Source organism: Heliangelus exortis, chromosome 10, assembly GCF_036169615.1.
Source record: "Heliangelus exortis chromosome 10, bHelExo1.hap1, whole genome shotgun sequence".
NCBI lineage: Eukaryota > Metazoa > Chordata > Aves > Apodiformes > Trochilidae > Heliangelus > Heliangelus exortis.
The window spans coordinates 18,033,127-18,052,314 of record NC_092431.1 but is presented as its reverse complement, the minus strand read 5'-3'; the positions used below and the strand labels follow the sequence as shown (position 1 = coordinate 18,052,314).

Below are 19,188 nucleotides of genomic sequence, written 5' to 3'. Positions count from 1 at the left end.
TAAATCTCAGCTTGTGTAAGCCCTTCTATGGGAGAGAGATGGAAAAAGATGGCAGGCAAGTTAATTTTTCATCCAGTCTCCAGTTTTCTTTACAAAGGTTGGGAAAGACAAGGAGACTACAATTCAACTGGAGAGTCAACTCCCACGATACCTGGAAGAGCCTTTCCTAGCAAAGGAAAGTTTGTTCTTTGCAGAAAAGAACAGTCAAAAGGCAAATTTACATCTGATGTCAGCAGAAATACAGAATGAACAACACTTGGGCTTAGAAGCACTGCTAAGGGTGGAGAAGCATCCTGAAAGGATGCAGTCTGGTTCATTTCTTACCATTGGTACAGAAAGCTCAGGTAAGGGTCCAGCTCTCATTAACCTGCACTGCTAGATGCCCAATGAAGACTAATAATGTATTTGTAAATGCTCTTTATAATTACAGGGAAAAAAAGACACTATAAATGGCTCTTTTGTGGCCACATGGCAGGTCTGAGTATCTTCACAGGAGTAAGTGCTATCAGATGGCTGCTGTGAAATATCCCCCTGCTTGCTGAGCAGGAGCACACCCTGTACATCACGTCTGCTCTTCCTATGGTTGGCTGACTTGGGTGTCCCCTGCAGAACTTCCCACAGAGTAGGAAATGAGCTGGCAGCTGTAAAACCTGCCCAGCAAAGCCTCTTCCCTTCCAAACTTGGTTACAGGGCTTGCTTGACTCCCTTTGCTCTCAAGGGAAAGCTGCCCACCGAGCTACACTGAGACCTGGAAGGTCAGGCAGGGAGGAAGGGAGAGATCTTCCTCATTATCCCTGAATTAGAGATGAAATAAAGGCCTCCCTAACCCTGGATCTCTGCTTTCAAATCTGGTCAGGAGCTGGTGATGATTTTATTGCTCCAGGAAGCTGCAAGTAAATCAAATCCACGCAGAAAATACACACGCAGCCACCTCGTCGATGGCAAATGAGGCAACTTCACTGCACACTGAGGCAGAGAAAATCCCCATTGTCTTATAATTATCTTATGTTTGACATGTTTTCCTTCAAGTTTCATTTTCTAGAGTCAAGAGAATGGGGTAGAATCAAAGATTCAGTTTAAAAATCCTGTCCCAAATGGAAAAAGAACAACTGGAAAATGAGAATCCCAGCAGTTCAGAAAACAGGAAGAGCTTCCACCACCATCCCCAATATATATAATTCTTCTGAGCTCAAGATTTTAAGGCAATTTTAGAAGTTCTGAATATTTACAACCAGCAGTGTTATGGGGCATGAGATTATTTTTTTCTGAGACAGTCAGACTTGTATATACATTAATTTAAAGGCAGAAATATAAATTCCTCTAAAATTAAGGTCTAATTAATATTCCTGAGCTGTTCAGAAGCAAACTGGCAAACTTGGGAATTATGGAAGGAAAAGGAAAATACAGGGGCAACAAGTACTCTAATTTTTTTTTAAATGAAAAATGTAAAATTCAGGACAGCTATGGCCTTAGTGAAATGACAGAAGGACAAATATTATCTAAGTGCAAGCTGTGATCAAATCTGCATTCTGGTTAAGCCATGCAAGATCAGAGACTGGAGGGGAAGGGATCAGACCCAGTCATGACAAAATGCTGAGATGAGCACCCTGTAGGCTCTGGCAGCTGTGAGGCACTCAGTGGTAAATATTCAAGTTGTGCTTCCAAGGATGGGAACATCCGTTTTAGGATTAAGTCTCTCAAAAATAACAACAGAGAATAACAGAATCCAACTCCTGAGCTGAAGCCACTGTCTACATCAGAACACAACAGGTTTTGCAATAAACACTTTTTCTGACCCACAAAGAGTGAATGGATGACCCAGTTTATCCCTGTAGCTCTGCCACAGGGAATAAGTTGATTCTTGGAGGTGACTTCCAAGGCAAGGGAAGCAGGATAGGAAGAGGAGGGCTCTTGATTTTCCACAGAACACTAGAATACTGTTATGCAAAGGACCTGGATGTCTTGGTCACCACCTAGCACTGAAAACATTGCTCTTTTTGTGCTAAATTAATTATGCTGATGCTCAGAGGACAGCCAGCTACCCCACAGAAGAGCACAAAATTGGGCAGAGCAAGGGATAAACACCCCAGCATGTTCAGTGATGCTGCATCACCAGCTAATGACAGATCCAACCACAAAAAATGAATGGAAAAAATGCAGTTTTACACCCCCTCTATACTAGCATTAAGAGTATATACAATCAGCAAGAAGAGGTAGAGAGGCTCATGAATAATAAGCCAGGGTTATGGCTGGTGGTGCTGAAAGCCAGTGGAATGGGACATGAGACTGGAAAACTAAAATTGATGATGCTAAGTTGCACTTCAAGGGAAAATGGCCACTAAAAAAAAAAAAAAAAAGCAAACCAGGAAAGGGTAACACGTTATGTAAAAATATGGTGCTACATTTAAAAATCATGAATGCAGTTTTAGCTTATAAAACTAAAGGAGATTTGGCTGGCACAAGTTATATCATCAGACTAACAGGTTCTGCTAAATTACAGGACAAACTGCTCTTTACAAAGCCATCTAGATCATGTAGGGAGAAAAAGTATGCTATCATGGGGACTTAAAAATAGGAGACATTTAATATACACCTTGTGCAGTCAGTAGTAGAAATTTTCTGCTTCTAAGAGTAGTGTAGGGCAGTTCTTTACAGATGAGAATAACACTCCGAGCCTTCAAGAAAAAAGACAAGAAGCAACCTGCAAAACAGTGTATTTTAACAAGCCTTGTACAAGACTTGGAGAAGTTCCTAAGAGCCAAAGATTTACCACTTCAACTGTGATACTTAAAAAGACAAAAGGACCAGTTATTCTGACACACTCTCCAGCAAAACAATGGAACAGCTGGTTTCAGGTCTCTCCCAGCAGTGACTCAGAGGATAAAACAGGAATACCTGTCAGTATGGTTTCAGAAAAGCAAGTTTCACCAAAGACAAATATTGTTTTTCTAAGGTAAGGTGATTGGTTCAGCTGGGGCATGGGAGAGGTACTCTTAGAGGTCAGGTTTGCAAGGCTTGCACTAGAGAAAAACTTAGTATTACAGCAAATCCTTTACCAAAGGGAATGAAAAAGTATGTACTAGGTTAAAAAGTACACACCCACAAGTCACAAAATGAGGAAATAAGCCAAAATATGGTTTTTAGGATTATGCCATGGAGATGTGATCTTAGCCATGTGTTGTCTAATGTATGTTTCTAGTGATTTTATACTACTGACACCTCCTTCCCAACCAAATGAGCAGCTGAGAGCAGGGATGGTGAGAAGGCCAAGCTGCTTACAAATTGCCTGGTGCAATGCTCAGAATCCACCCCAGTACACTCTGCTTGCCCATCTGTCCCCAAGAGCCCACGGGAGACTGACTCCTGGGGAGCAAAGTTTGGCATTTGGAAAAGGCAGGCACTGAATCTGAATTCCAGGACAAACCTTCTGTGGAAAACAGAGGCTGTAAGGCAAACACAGCACAGGCATTCACTACATCTCTGCTCTCCAGCAAGCAGTCCTCACAATCTCAATCATTATTTCCACTCCAGCTTGTTTCCCCTAAAATCTGGTAAGAGAGTTGTGTTTTTGCCACACTTCCCTGCACTGAATACAAACCTGGAGACTTTCCACTTTACCTTCAAGTAGGCTTTTAAAAAAGGCCAAATCCCAGGACACCAACAATCATTATTTCTCGCTGTCCCAAAGATAACCTTAAACAAAGTATAGAATCTCTTTTACAATTCCAGTGAGAAAGACACCTTTTCCTTTAGAAAGTCCAAATGTTTTGGAAATGTTCTCTGGACACAGATCTCCCTTTATCCTTCACGTGTAAATCCAGACTGAGCAGATAATGCATCTCCAATTTATAAGATTAAAACAAAAGACAGAAAAGACAATCTGAAGATATTCTTCCAGTGTCATGTCATTTCTCCTCTTCATTCAGATCCTTCCAATGTCAAACAACATAACGAGTGGTTTGGGTAACAACTTTAATAGCAGCATCCTCACAGTTCCATGAAGGCAAAGAGCTGTAGTCTGGTTTCCTTTTTCTGACACCCATGAAGAATTCTGCTTTGTTGTAACTTATCATTATTCTCCCTCACTCACTTGGCTCCAAACATCAAGTTCTATCCCAGCCATTCAACACCTCTTCCATTGGGCTGCTCTTACCATTACACATACATAGTGCACACCTGAAGCCAAACAAACAATTCCAAAGTTTTCCAAAGAAAACGCTTTTGCTTTTCCCCAGTTTGAAATTACTTTTTGGTTTAAAGGGAAAAAAACAAAGAAAGAAAAAAAAGGAAAAAAGGGCTTTCTGTAAAACCTTACATACACCTCAAAAAAGCAAGTGGAGTGTTTCAGGTTAAACGAAGCTCTAATTTTTGAGAGAGGAGTCTGGTTTGGGCTTGCTTCCTTTTATTTTTTTAAATCACACAAAAAGCCTTAACAAAACCAATGTTGGATCTTGGTGTGAAACCGATTTATTTTTCTATCACATGGGAACCAGAATAGAAGAGGACCTCTATATCCCAAATACTGAACAAGTCACAAGCCCCAGTGCAAATCTGTTCCTGCCAGTTTTGCCTGCAGCTGCATATAACCAAGAATGAATGAACCACCCAGAAGAAGCAAGAGGTTAAAAGGCAAGAGCTGCCACATCCCAACTAACAACTGGTTTTAGGGCAGATCAGGGGACGTGGGGCAAGGCAAAGAGAAGGGATTTCTAAGTCCAAGTGTGGAGGTCAGGCACAGGGGAACACTAATAGTAGGACAGGACCTTGCTGAAGGAAGATTGGTCACGATCCAACCGTGTTCTTTTCTGAATATTGATGAGTCTGACCATGGTTATAGCAGTCAGTTCCACAAAAAACAGCCTGAAATGCCTCCAGGCTAACCCTAGAAAACTCCCAACATCCGAGCCAGTATCTGCTTTCTGGAAAAACAGACAAACACCCCATGGAGCACTTCTTTGAAGAGAACAAGCTATGCTTTAAGAGGTTGATGGCATGTGGGTCACTCAGCAATGGTGTGATGGGGGTTCCAGCCACAGTGCCTGGATCTCTGCAGCAAAGCAAAGCACTGACACCTCTGACAGGAAGAATTTCAACACCAACAGTACAGAAAGCCTTTAGACAAATCCTGGTTTGTTGGATCCTATTTTGCTGGCTAAGATGCTCAATTAGCACCCTGCCTGTCCAACCACTTGTCTGGATATTGATTAAGGAAGAGGAAGCTGCTCACTTCTCTTTACAAGAACATGAAGTGATCCTCAGCAAGCCCAGGACACAAGCTCAGAGCACCAGCACTGAGACATTAACAGGACAACCACAGGCAGCTGACCCCCACAGAGCATTTGCACGGTCCCAGCTGGACAAAAAAAAAAAAAAAAAAAAAAAAAAAAAAAAAAGTGGTTTTCTTGTACCCTTTCTTGTACACTTTCAATGCACACTTGATGACTGAAGTAATCAGTACATGGAAAAATTCTGCTTACTACCAAGAGAAGTATCTTAGTCCCAAATGGATGAAGGTTTAATTAGTGTACACAGTGGCTGCACACACACGTGCACACCATGAGCCATACTTCCATTTTATAGCAGCACACAGAAAATAAGCCAAGGGATTTTTGTACATATGTTTGACATTCCCTAAATCACCTTCTGGTTTTCAAATCTGCCTTTCTAGTAGTCACCTGGCTGAAATATATGGTCATTGCTAATCATGAGGTGCAACAGACAGAATTTTTTTTTCCCTTAAAATGCCACTTGTTAAATACTCATGATTACTTAACACACACTTTTACAATTCTCTATAAAAAAACCAAACCCATTTTCACCACGTTTGCAAACCAAATCCGTTTCCACCAAGCACATCTCACAGTAATAAGCTTTCTGATTTTCCACAGAAAAGTGCTTTTCAAGGCAGAAGGAAGGGAGGAAACAAATAAATACACTACACTGAGAAATCTATTATTTCAGCCTTCCTCACCAACCAAAATCCCTTCAGAGCTTGCAAGTGGGCTCCACAAGTAGTGAAGGGACTTTTATACATCTACACACAAGCAAGAAGTCCCTTGTCAATAAATGTGAATTACACATGTTATATAAGGACAGCTTTACCTCCTCTTTTCATATGACAGAGAAATGACTTAATATCTGGACTTGATTTTGGAAGAATATCTAGCTGTATCCAAATATCTAGTTTTTCCTACATTAAGAAAAAAGGAACTGAATGAGATTAGATACACAAAATCTTGGCTTCCTGCTCACACTGGAGAACTGCAGTGAGATATTACCATTTCATTACTCTGTGAAACAAAGGAGTTGACATTAACTCTTTCACATATGAAGTTTGTCCTCCCAACTGTTTGATGGGTCTTTGAATTCAACAAATTTAACAAAAACAAAGAAAACAAACAATAAAGCATTAGTCAGCCTGACCAATCATCCTCTGCCTCTCAGTAACAACCTGATAATTCTCTAGCTCAGATTACAGTCAGTTTTCTGTTATTATTGCAGCATCTTCTAGGTAAAAGAAGTGGCTTTAAACCTGCTATTTCTAATGTGGTAGGCAACCAGAATCAAAACAGAGATAAGAACCTTTGAGCTGTCACTATATAACCTCAACCAAAGGCAGGAGTTAGAGGAACATTTCTTTTTGTTTTGCAGTTAATTTTAAATAGTTCCAAAAAACAGCCAACACGTCTAAAGCATAATGCAACAGAATTTCAGTAATCTCTTAAAATGATCAAGCTCCAATATCACAGAAAAGTCCAAGAGAGAACCATCTGCAATAACATTCTATGCTTTCCAGGAGAAAGACAAGACCAAAGGAAACGAAGCCTCCAAAGCAGAGTGACTTCCAACCCAGAACTGGGTGGCTCTAAGCACTCATCAGTAGATGCCCAGGGAAAGAGTGGTAGTTCCAAAAACAAGACATTTAACACATCTAAAGCATAATGCAACACAATTTCAGTAATTTCTTAAAATGATCAAGCTCCAATATCACAGAAAAGTCCAAGAACCATCTGCAACAACGTTCTATACTTTCCAAGAGAAAGACAAGACCAAAGGAAACGAAGCCTCCAAAGCAGAGTGACTTCCAACCCAGAACTTCCCAGGGTGGCTCTAAGCACTCATCAGTAGATGCCCAGGGAAGGAGTGGTAGTTCCAAAAACCAGCCATTTAACATGTCTAAAGCATAATGCAACACAATTTCAGTAATTTCTTAAAACGATCAAGCTCCAATACCACATGAAAACTCCAGGAAACATCTACAATACCGTTCTATACTTTCCAGGAGAAAGACGAGACCAAACAAGGCATTACAAGACTTTTTATCAGGTTTGTTTTTTGGTTTTTTTTTTTGGTTCTCACATCTCGTGCAGTTGTGCTTACCTGAGCGAGGGAAGGAAGCGTTGTGTATGCCATGGGCTGACTGATCATCCCTTTCTGCTTCATGATGAGGATGCGTTTCTGCTCCTCGCTCAGGTGTGCCATCTGAGCTTGCATCTGTGGCTGCTGGGACTGCTGCTGCTGCTGCTGGATGTATGGCATCATGGGGTTCTTGCTGGGATTTGCCATCGGGGGGGTCATCCTCTGGCTCAGCTCGGCACTGAAGTGGCTCAGAGGTTTGGTGTTGCCATAGGAAAGCATATTGGGCTGTTTGCTTAAGGAGTTCGTGCCCAGGTTATTTGGCTGCTGACCGATCATGTTCATGTGGTTTTGAGGGAGGTAGTTATTCATTGTGGTCTTCTGTGGGTTGTTTGCCATCGGAGGCACTATCGGGTTTTGGTTGTTAAAGGCTTGGGGATACATCATGGGGCTATTTGGTTTCTCTGCACCGAAGGGTCCTCCGTACGGACTGGAGGGAGGGCCCACAGGCGACCAGCTTGAGGCTTGATTTGGATGCTGCTGCTGCTGCTTCTGCTGCATGAGCTTGGCTCTTTGCTGCTGCTGGGCAGCCATTTGCTTGAGCTGCTCAGCTGGAGACAAGTCAGCACTCGGCATGTTCACAGGCCCAGGTCCCGACCCCGCCGCGTTCCCCGCCGTTGGGTTCATGAGATAACCATTTCCAGACCGCGCCGGTGTCTGGGCCTGGCTGGGGGTTTGAGGGGGCTGAACAACACAGTTCCCTGGTGACCCGGCAGGGACTGGGGCTGGTGGGGCACTGGAGACTGAGGCTATGCTGGAGGCTGTGGAGATGTTTGAAAATGGAGGACCAGAAGAAGAAGGCCTCACCTGGGGAGACCCCAAGGGCACGTGAGCAAATGGAGAATGAGAGGGATCGCTCTTCACGCTCGCGCTCTCCTGAGCCTCCGCAGCAGGCCTAGGAAATTCTGGCTCCTTCTTCTCTTCAAAGTCTTCGTTGAACAAATCCTGTATGTCATCTTCTGGAACAGTGTTTGCTAGCTCATCTATTAGCTCCTGCCACTCTTGGTCGTTCAGGTTAATGTCCGAGAAGAGCTTGTTCTGATTTGAAAGAGATGTTTCAGAAGTGTCTATGCAGCTGGGGTCATCCAAAGGCTCTTGCTTCAGCTCCTTGTTCTGCAGGACGTTAAAGCCATCGTCGAGCTCATTGCAACCATTAACGGGGAGCTTAATCTCAGAGAGCCCACCATTCTTACCCAAGTCTTCTAGAGCACTACCATGAGTTCCACTGTTCTGCAGAGGCAGGGAAGCTTTCATATCAAGCTGGTGAAGAGGAGACACAGCTGGCAAAGGCAAATTATTTGGCAAGTTGTTGATTGCCTCGATGCCTGGAACATCCTTCCGTATCCGCTTGCTGGTTGGAGAAAAGCTCCCATCACAAACCCCATTCTGCTGTTCGCCATTGAGAGGTGAACGTGCACCTTCCAACTTTCTCTTGACTGTCTCTTGAAGCTGAAAGAAAAAAGAGGACAAAAAAAATTAAATTAATTAACCAGTTGCAGAGACAAAAAAAGTGCTGACGCGTCTTGTGACAGATATTCCTCATCAAGTCTACCAGTGACAATAAATTTTAAAAACTGATTAGGAAGTTTCATTCTTATGTCTTGATCAATTTGAGAAAATAGTCTAAACCAAAACAAAACAACCCCCCAAAAAACTATAACCAAAGCTTCCTTGGATAGGAGAACAGGACTGTAAAATATGTCTGTGCTCTCCAAGTTACAAGAATTTTATTGAGCAAGTTGACTAATTCAGCTTTTTGGTGTTTAACATAGTGATGAGGCTTAAACAGTGCCTTATACAGTGAGCAGTCTTATGCTGGGCCAAAAAACCTGAATCACTAATATTTACTATTTAATCTGAAAATCTTTTTGCTGGAAGGTTGTAAAAGCCTCTTGAAAAATACCTGCAATACAATTGATTGACTACTTGTATAGAAACTAATTTTAAAAAAACATTATTAATATAGTTTCATTTGTTTAGCCCTATGCTCTTGGATATTAAACATATTGAGAACCAGTTTTAAGTGACAAAAAAAAAAAAAAAAAGATATTCACCCTCAAAAACAGAAGGCATTTTGCACTATGTTAACTCAATGAAATAATGAAAAAAAGAAAACAACCTGTGTGTGCTAGGAGCTAACTTGAAAGATAAATAACTGACAGAAATTATAGCAAGGCAAGTCTCCAGGAAAGCAATTAAATTAGAATATAAGAATGTTATTTAAAAAATAGTGCATTAATACAAGCTTTAATTCAGGTTAAAAGAATCTTCTCCTATCACACCCAATATTAATTCCTCTGCTTATGTACCAGGCTAAAAAAAGCATCCCTCTTTGGGTAAGGCAAAAAACAATAGTGGGGAGGGGAGGAAGCAAAGAGGTCACAGCTCTAGCAAACGCCTTCAGGACACACTTACATCCTTGACACCAGAACAATAGCAGACAAAATACTGAAAGATTTTATCAATTTTTGAAGTATTTTTGCTGCTATGAAAATCCCAGACACACAGCTCCCACCCCTTCCCTAACCTCGAGGTCCTCAACCTTCTTTCTTCCCACAATCCAGATCCCATTTATTTCTCCTAATCCCAGGAAGCTAGTTCCCCTTTCATCCCATATGTAAGGCAGGCAAATCCATCTCTCATCCTCATTTTAGATGGAGCTGTTCTGAGAAGGCTTCACCCTTCAGGCCTGAGAGGCAGAAGGTTGCTCATGGCTGCAGTCCCAGCCAGACGTGGTGGGACATAAAGCCCCATGCTGGCCCTCTGCAGAAATGTGACTTTTATAGCAAAGCAGGATTCTCTGTGAGTCCTCAAGCAGCCCATCAACTCCTTGGTTGAAATACTGGAGCAGGAATGCTTTTTTTTAAGTGGGGAAAAAAAATGAACCTGTGGCAAAGAGTCACCATGGCAAAGAGTCTGATGGCGAACGTGCCCGAGACTTTGCTGCCTGTTCCCTCTGCACAAAGTCAGGCCTCCCACAGACTGGAATTCCCTTTCATCTTGTCTTTTTGTGCCACAGAGAGACCAAGCTGCCCTGCAACCACAGCCTCTGCCCCTGGTGCAAGACATCTGTACAGCTCCACAAGAACCATCCTTATCCCAAGTCTTCCCCTACCCCTGGTTGGGGGACAGGGAACAGCAAGGCCAGTGGTTTCCACTGGGAAATTCCTCTCCTTGTGCCACTGGCTGCAGTGAGGAATTCACCTGTGGCAAGGCAGGGGTCAGGAAGGCTGTGAGGATGCTTTGGGCCTCCCCACTGCTTTTTTGGAATCCCCATCACTGCTTTCCCACGCCTCTCTTCTCACTTGATTTTTGGCCCCAGGGCTTCTGCAGATGCCTGGGATGGGGTCCTGCATGTGGCAGCAGATGCAGGTGGGAGCACACAGCATGCCAGCCCTCTCTTTGCACTGTCCTGTTAATCAGCCATGCCCTGCAGGAGCAGAGGAGGCTGCAGAGCATGGAACCCTGCAGCCACAGGCATCAATCACTGCTTCATCTCTCTGTGCCATGGCAGCAGCAAGAGGCTGGTTCCCAGGGCTGGGAATTGCCTCATCTCTGCCAGTTAGCAGCAACGTGGAAGGTAAGTTAGCACCCAGGACTAGTGTAAAAGAGAAAAATCAGATCACACAACGTGGCTTCTGATCTGGCTGCTTGCCTCCTCTAAAATCCTATTGTAAGCTGAGCACCACCACATGACCTTACAGCTCCCTGCTGCTTTCCAACTGGTGCAACTGGTGTGTGGAAGAAGATTACAGATGAGACAACCAAGCTTGTTTCACTCATCTTTATATAACCCTGGTTCAGACCCTAGAGATGAGGAAAAGATGATACAGATGGAGTATCACTGCTGAACAAGTACAGGAACGTGGTCATTTCCAAGTTTCCTTTCTTCAGAGCAAGAAAATAAAGACTACTAAAGAAAATCTGGCCAGAAGTGCAGGTGATCAGTAGCACAGCTGATATAATGACTTGGCTTATGGAAATGTTGCCCCTAATGAACCACTCAGATCATTTACAGCTGATAACACCCATTGCAGCTCCAAAGCCACCTCACTACAAAGTCATGATCATAAACTCATAGAATCGTCTGGGTTGGAAGGGACCTCAGAGCTCATCAAGTCCAACCCTTGATCCACTCCCGCTGCAGTTCCCAGCCCATGGCACTGAGTACCACATCCAGGCTCTTTTGAAATATCTCCAGGGATGGAGAATCCACCCCTTCCCTGGGCAGCCCATTCCAATGTCTCATCACCCTCTCCATAAAGAAATTCTTTCTAATGTCCAACCTAAACCTCCCCTGGCACAACTTGAGACCTCTTGTGCCCTCTTGTCTTGCTGAGAGTTGCCTGGGAAAAGAGACCAACCCCCACCTGGCTCCAACCTCCTTTCAGGGAGTTGTAGAGAGTGATGAGGTCTCCCCTGAGCCTCCTCTTCTCCAGCCTCAACACCCCCAGCTCCCTCAGCCCTTCCTCACAGGACTTGTGCTGGATCCCTTCCCAGCCTCCTTGCTCTTCTCTGGACCTGCTCCAGCACCTCAATCTCCTTCCTGAGCTGAGGGGCCCAGAACTGGACACAGGACTCAAGCTGTGGCCTCCCCAGGGCTGAGCACAGGGGCAGAATCCCTTCCCTGGACCTGCTGGCCACGCTGTTCCTGATCCCTAAAGAGAATCCCTAAAAAGCCCTTCCACATCAGAGAAACAACTGAACAGGCAAAGTGTTTCAAGACTAAGTTGAACAGGAACACACACACAAGAACAAGCTTCAAAGAAATGTGCAAATCTTGCAGTGGCCCTTTGCCCTGAGTACGTATCAGCCAAATGCTGGGCTAAAGAACAGGCCCACCAAAGGACCTGGCTTCTAGTTGTGAAGAAAAGTTCATCTAAGAGATGAGGAAAAACTTCATCTGTCTCAGTGACAAGTCAAAGATTAGTGATTATCTCCTGAGAAATACAAGAGAACTGATTTCATACATTTCACAAGAGTTTGGAGCTATCCTTACAGAACATTGCTAAGTGATACACTTTCACATTGTTTCATACTTTCAGGTTTCACATCATTCACTAATTTGTCTTGAATCCATCACCTTATTGGTACATAAATGTTCACCAAAAGAATCAAAGCTATCTAGTGGCAAATAACCAGCCCTAAAAACATCAGCTCCTTAAGATTTCATCATGTGCTGCAAACTTGGATGTCCTCCTGCACAAATATACAGTGACTTTAGTGAAAGTTAAAGCAGGCCCAGTATATAAACACTAATAAGCATGTTTATAATGCATCACAACAAAACCCAGCTTTAATAAACTAGTTTCCATCAAGTATAAAATATGCAGAAATCGTGCCTTATTGCAAATGAAAACAATATTAAACCTATTCCAAGTTTGTAGCTCCACATTATTCTCCTTCAGAGGTTTTAGGATTTAGAGGGTTAACAGGCAACAGAAAAACATTAACGTTTTCTTCTCTTTGTTTGATAATTGAATAAATAAAGACAGAAACATATCATGAAAGGTTAATTTGAAGACAACATGATACAACTTCTACAGGTGAGGAAGCACCTTGACTCCAATATTTTGAAGAGGTTGGGAGCCATAACAACAGATGCATCTCTTCACTTTGAGGTACAACACAGAAAAATTCATATAAAAATTGAGTGCAAATGTTCATTTTCCTATCTACTTTTTTTTCCCAATCACCATATCAGTATTGGATGGCTTGAATATTATACACTGAATATATACTGGCACACAATTTACCACCACCAGGACTTCCCAGCACTTCCCCTTCCCACTGTAAAAACAATGTCTGAAGTAAAATATTTTCCTGTAAAGTCTTTCCTCCCTTTCTAAACAGTACTAGAGAGCTTGTGCATGTGATTTACAGTATGCATCGTGAAGATATTAGCAGCAGCTTAGAGGTTTGTGTCTAGGAGCAGAAGACTCTTGACTCATAAAATAAAAATAATAAAATAAAACAAAATTATGAAAAGAAAATGAACCCCTTACCAGTTTCATAGGCCCTTAGCTTTATTCACACAAAATATCTGCCTGATGGACCTCTTGCATTTTACAGCAGGTTTCTACCCCAAAGCAGAAGAGAGTGAAGCAGGACTTGCTCTTCTCTTTCTGTCTTTGGAGAAACTCTTTTTGCAGAGCAAGGAAAGGTCAGACTTTGGTGGGCTGACTTTTAAAGGACTCTTGACTGGGGGAGAGATGGATGTGGGGGACAGAGGCTGTGCAGAGAAACACGCAGAGACACGTGGACCCAAATGGTCTCATCCAAACCACCCTGGAATTTTTGGCAGAGCTGCTCTGACATGCCACGACAGAGCCCATATATAAGCAAGGGAGCACTGAAGCTGTTGGCAGGGCTTTCATCTGCGGGGAGAAGCTGCTCCCCTTCATCCCACCAGCAGCAGCAATTCATTTTTCAAAAGAAATGAGACTGAGATGCTGTTGTTATAGCAACAGCTGAGCCACTTGCCAGCCCATCCTCCACCATCAGTGGGGGGCTGTTCCACTCATCCACGGGGAGTGACCAGGGTTGTGGCAGCAGCTCAGTCCTTTCATTGTTCTTTAAAAAAAAATAAAAATAAAAAAAAAAAGAGCTGGGGTGGGAGGAGGCAGGGTGGAAGCTGAGAGGCTAAATTCTCTTTCTGCCTGTAGAGGCTGAACATGATTCACAGACTGTAACACAGGTCAGCTCCCACTCAGTGGCCAGATGATCTGTGAGCCCACAGACAAGGGGGATGGGGTCACTTTTCCAAGTCCTGTTGTACACCAGCTACCCAGCAAACACATTGCCACTGATTTTTTTCTTTAAGGCAGCTGCAGCCACTTCAGTAGGAGGCAAGGGTGAAAACTCCAAGAAGATTGGCATGCCTAGTCCCCAGCTGTTGCTGGGACATGTCTTGTTCTGGAGACATCTTTTTCTCCTCAAGGGGAAGGAGAGAAACCAACCAAAGCCAAAAATCCATCTTCCTCAGAGCACATCCATATTTACACAAAAACCACAAGGGTTATCATATTCTCTCCACACTGCTCTTCTGTGACTCTGTTAAAAATAAAAATCTATATTTTCCATTCCTCACATTGAATCATGGTCTGGCTCACCAGCCATCCATATTCAGATGGGCTGCTGTTCCTTCCCATGGCAATGACTCAGGCTTAGGCCTTCCTGCAGGAATTCTACTCTTCCTCCCTTAATCTGTCTGCCTTAGCACCTCTTTTTCCAGGTGTTCCTGAGCTTTTTTCACCTTTCTTCTCCCAGAAATCCTCCCAATAGATCTTTGACCCCTCTGACAGCTCACCACGAGCTCTGCCAAACACCAGTCCAATCCAACCACCTCCACTCTGCACCCTGGCAAGTGGGTCCAGGCTACTCTTTAACTTCTTGTGCTGCACTTAAATCCTATCAACAACTTGATAAATGTCCCAGGGGATCCTGTGAAGTGACACCAAGCAACCTGACCTGATGCAACAGCTCTCCTAAGCAAAGATATAATGGCCATAACTACATCATCTCAGACCAATATGGCATAATCACTATTGCCACTTGCATGCCAGCAATTCAGCTTCAGCATTTGGGAGGATTCCTCATTTCTTGTCCATCCTTCCTTGCTGCTCCACTTCTGAGGCTGCCACCAAAAAGCCAACAGTGACAAAGGGCACCACTGCCTGAGGTACCACCACATCCTGTGACCACTGTCTGAAGCCCATCAGCTTCACAGTAGCCCCTTAATGACACTAGTGGCAGGTGTCACAGAGAGATGGCAGAGAGTGGGGACAGTATTTCAAAAGCCAAGTCAGAGCTGAACTCAGACAAGTGGCCAAAGCAAAGCTGAGGTGTGTTCCATGCCATTGCTCCCAACAAATCGAAGTATTTTGTGGATCAAACCCACTCCCCTACTACTCAAATTTCTTCACCCTGCTGGAAGCACTGCAGCAACCCTGGTAACTCACAGGACAAAGCCTGACACAGCAAATTGATTTTGGATCACAATTGCTCACTTAAAGCACACGTTGTGCTCTTCCACACTGGGCCTGCCTGCCCAGTTCTTGTTGGCCAGAGCAATGCTACAAATGCACAGGAAATTCACATTGGGAGATCTGTTTGAAGTTGGTAAAAACTCAGTCTGCCAGCCTTCAGTTCTGAAGGCTCACAGAGTAACCTCTGCCTCTTGAAGGAGATCCAACCTTTGCCTGTTACCCACATTGCTAAGAGCTGCTGGGAACTCTGTCATCACCCTTGGTTTATGAGTCACAGAATCACAGAAGGGTTTGGGTGGGAAGAGGCCTTAAAGAGCATCTAGTCCCAACCCCCTCCTACATCAGCAGGAATACCTCTCACTACATCAGGTTGCTCAGAGCCCCATCCAGCCTGGTCTTCAACACTTCCAAGGATGGGGCATGCACAGCATCTCTGGGCAACCTACACCAGTGCATCACTACCCTCAAAGGAAAGAATTTCCTCCTAATGCCTAATCCAAACCTACTCTCTCAGGTTAACACCATTCCCCCTCACCCTAGCACTGTCAGCCCTTTTAAAAAGCCCCTCCCCAGCTTTCCTGAAGCACCTTCAGGTACTGGGAAGCTGCTATCAGGTGTCCACAGAGCCTTCCCTTCTCCAGGCTGAACAAACCCAACTCTCTCAGTCTGTCTCCAGCCCCCTGCTCATCGTTCTGGCCCTCCTCTGGACTCACTCCAAGAGCTCCATGTCCTTCCTGCCTTGGGGTCATCAGAAGAACAAACAGAATCCTGTTAATATTCAGAAGTAAAAGATGCGCAGGGCACCGGTTAGGTTTGAAAGAGCTAACAGTGAGAAAAACGATCTGCTTCCTCATAGTTTAGCTGAGCAGAAAGGAAAAATTTTATTTGGGCAGAAAGGAAAAAAGTCTGTCTCTCCAGCAGGAAGAGCAGGGAGTAGCTGCTGCTGCCTGGATGCAAAGCAGGCAGCTCAGCCTGTCCTGGCCAGCTGTCAGGCTCCCAGTCACCAGCGGGTGCAGGATCATGCTGGGAGGTCAAGCTGAGGACAGGGAAGAAGGGTAAAAAAAAAAAAAAAAAAAAAAAAAAAAAAAAAAAAAAAAGAAGAAGGAAAAAAAAAACCTAAATGGGAGCAAAACAGAGACACAGCACTGGAGATGTCAAACCAGGCAAATGCTGTGACTCCGCCTGCACTCAGTCACCCGGGGAAGGATGCTGATGTCTGCTAAAACAGCTCAAGAAAAGCCAGAACTGGCACAAGCTTTCATCAGAGCTTGGAGAGAGGGATGAGTGAGAGAAGGGAAGGAGACACATTGCTGTAGAGATGGGGAGTGAGAGAGAGAGAGAACTTCTCTTGTGTCTCGACTCTGCCTGACTACATGCATTTTCATCACAGGCTGAAGATGGTTTTACTTCTGTTGCTGAGGTCCTGTGATAAGAGGACTTCCAGCTCTGTGCGTGTGGATCTCAGAAACAAAAGAGATAAGCACATATATCTTTTCTGATCTTTACTGCAGTCTTTTAAACCAACCCGTTGCATTGCTGCCAGGAAGACATTTCCTGCTGCAGAAACAAACCCTATGCAGAATGCCTACCTACTGAGGGATGCAGGAGGGAAGAAATCTGTACAAAAACCATAAAAATACAAAAAATACCAACTAGGCTGCTCAGATTTTATGTATCTGGATCAGGCTGGGGGAAAAAGTGTGAGCCCTCTGAAACATAAATGCATATACCATGTATCTATTCCTGTTTGCCTATAAAATATTTTTCTTTTGTAGTTTCTGTCTCTCCCTCCACACAATTCCAACTTAAATTTGGATGCAAAGACACTAAAAGATACACTTCTGAGATCTGGCATGCAGAGTTCCTGGGGAACTTGTGGAGTAAAACACAAACAATAGATGCAATTTATTTTCTCAATACATAATTACTGGCGAGTTTAACTGGACTTTAAAGAACAAATTATTTCATGGATGAAATGCTGTCATCATCCTTAAACAGCCTTCCAGCCCAAGTGTATGATCCTCCTCTTCGAGTCCATCCACTTTAACCCTGCTTTATCCAACGTTTAATCCATTGTCCAAGAGGATAAACACTGGCAAAGCAGTAACCTCATCACTCAGGGAGTGCCAGCACTCCTGTGTTTGTGCAAAAGTCTTAATGAAGGTGCTAAGAGCTAAACTAGTGAGCTGGCAGAGCCTGCTCCTGTGTCTCACACCAAGCAGCTGAGCTGCCCTCTCCCTGCCCTGTCCTCACAGGCAGCAGGAGCTGCCTTTCCAAAGTGTGTTAGGAGGGTTTAGTCAGGCAGCCTCTAATTGACTTGTCTGCAGGTTGTGCTGATAATAAACCTTCACCATTTGAAAACATCCCCAATCTGCTTCATATCTGGCCAGGAGAGAAGCTCAGGATGCAAAGCAGACACTGTAAATTATTAAAGCTGTACCTCCCCTGCAGAACTCCTGCAAATCACAGCAGAAAGGAAGCACAGGAACCTCCTGTGTTTTAAATGAAGCAGCAGCAAAGCCACACATCCAGTGTCACTGTCCATGCACCACAGCTACTCATTCACTACTCACTAGCTCTTTAAACTGTATATGCAACACTAGAAATGGTCTCCTGGGGAAAATCTTGCCCTGATTTACACTTGGATGGGCACAAGTTGTAGCAGGGTAGTGAAGCGTGCTGCTTAGTGAAGGGGCACTTAGGACCTGAAAGCATCCTTGTGCTCTGCAAAAAAGAGCCACAGCCTCTGCTTCCCTTAGAATCATAGAATCATAGAATTGGCTGGGTTGGAAGGGACCTCCGAGATCATCAAGTCCAACCCTTGATCCACTCCCGCTGCAGTTCCCAGCCCATGGCACTGAGTGCCACATCCAGGCTCTTTTGAAATATCTCCAGGGATGGAGAATCCACCCCTTCCCTGGGCAGCCCATTCCAATGGCTGATCACCCTCTCCGTAAAGAAATTCTTTCTAATGTCCAACCTAAACCTCCCCTGGCACAACTTGAGACCTCTTGTGCCCTCTTGTCTTGCTGAGAGTTGCCTGGGAAAAGAGCCCAACCCCCCCCTGGCTCCAACCTCCTTTCAGGGAGTTGGAGAGAGTGATGAGGTCTCCCCTGAGCCTCCTCTTCTCCAGCCTCAACACCCCCAGCTCCCTCAGCCTCACCTCATAGGATCTGTGCTCCAGTCCCTTCACCAGCCCAGTTGCCCTTCATCATTAGGTACTGGTAGGATATGAGCTCAGTTTATGACTGAAAGACTAAAATCTTCTCTAACTTCAGCCTTCCAGTTGCCTGCAAACTACTGCACACAACCTAAATTCCAAAGAAGGAACCAAGAGGGACAAGGGGTGGCAGAGCCGTGACAGCACTCCCCTGGGACACTCTTGGTTTCCATGGACAATGAGCTTTTCTATTCAACCTCTTTTATTACCAAAGCCTGCCCAGTGTTTGATCTCTAGAAGAGCCACAGCAAGCTGTTGGAAGGCTGAACTCAGAAATGGGATGGTTGTTATAAAATAAACACCATTTATTTTACTGGTGTCACCTCCCAACAAACACCACCTCGTGTCAATGTCTCTGCTTATTCCACAGCTGCATGAACTAATATCTCCCACTTCCTCAGGTCAAAGTGGGGTAAGTAAATTCAGTGATTTTTCCCCATGAAAAGGTTCAAGTTTGTCCTTTTTGAATCAAAATCTTTGATACAATCAGAAAAGGAAATGAGAGCCAGATAGTCTATACACTGAAGCTCTTCAAACCCACACATTTTAGTGTGGGGCACTCTT

The 19,188-nt window shown here is 44.1% G+C and overlaps 1 protein-coding gene across 2 annotated transcripts in view; it reads right to left on the bottom strand.

Moving 5' to 3' along the window:
• MAML3 (mastermind like transcriptional coactivator 3) overlaps window positions 1-19,188 on the bottom strand; it is a 248,419-nt gene that overhangs the window by 81,494 nt on the left and 147,737 nt on the right. For both annotated transcript variants that reach the window (XM_071753777.1, XM_071753778.1), the window contains exon 2: window positions 7,381-8,865. In XM_071753777.1, the coding sequence (XP_071609878.1) occupies window positions 7,381-8,865 (1,485 nt within the window). The remainder of the gene's footprint in view (window positions 1-7,380; window positions 8,866-19,188) is intronic.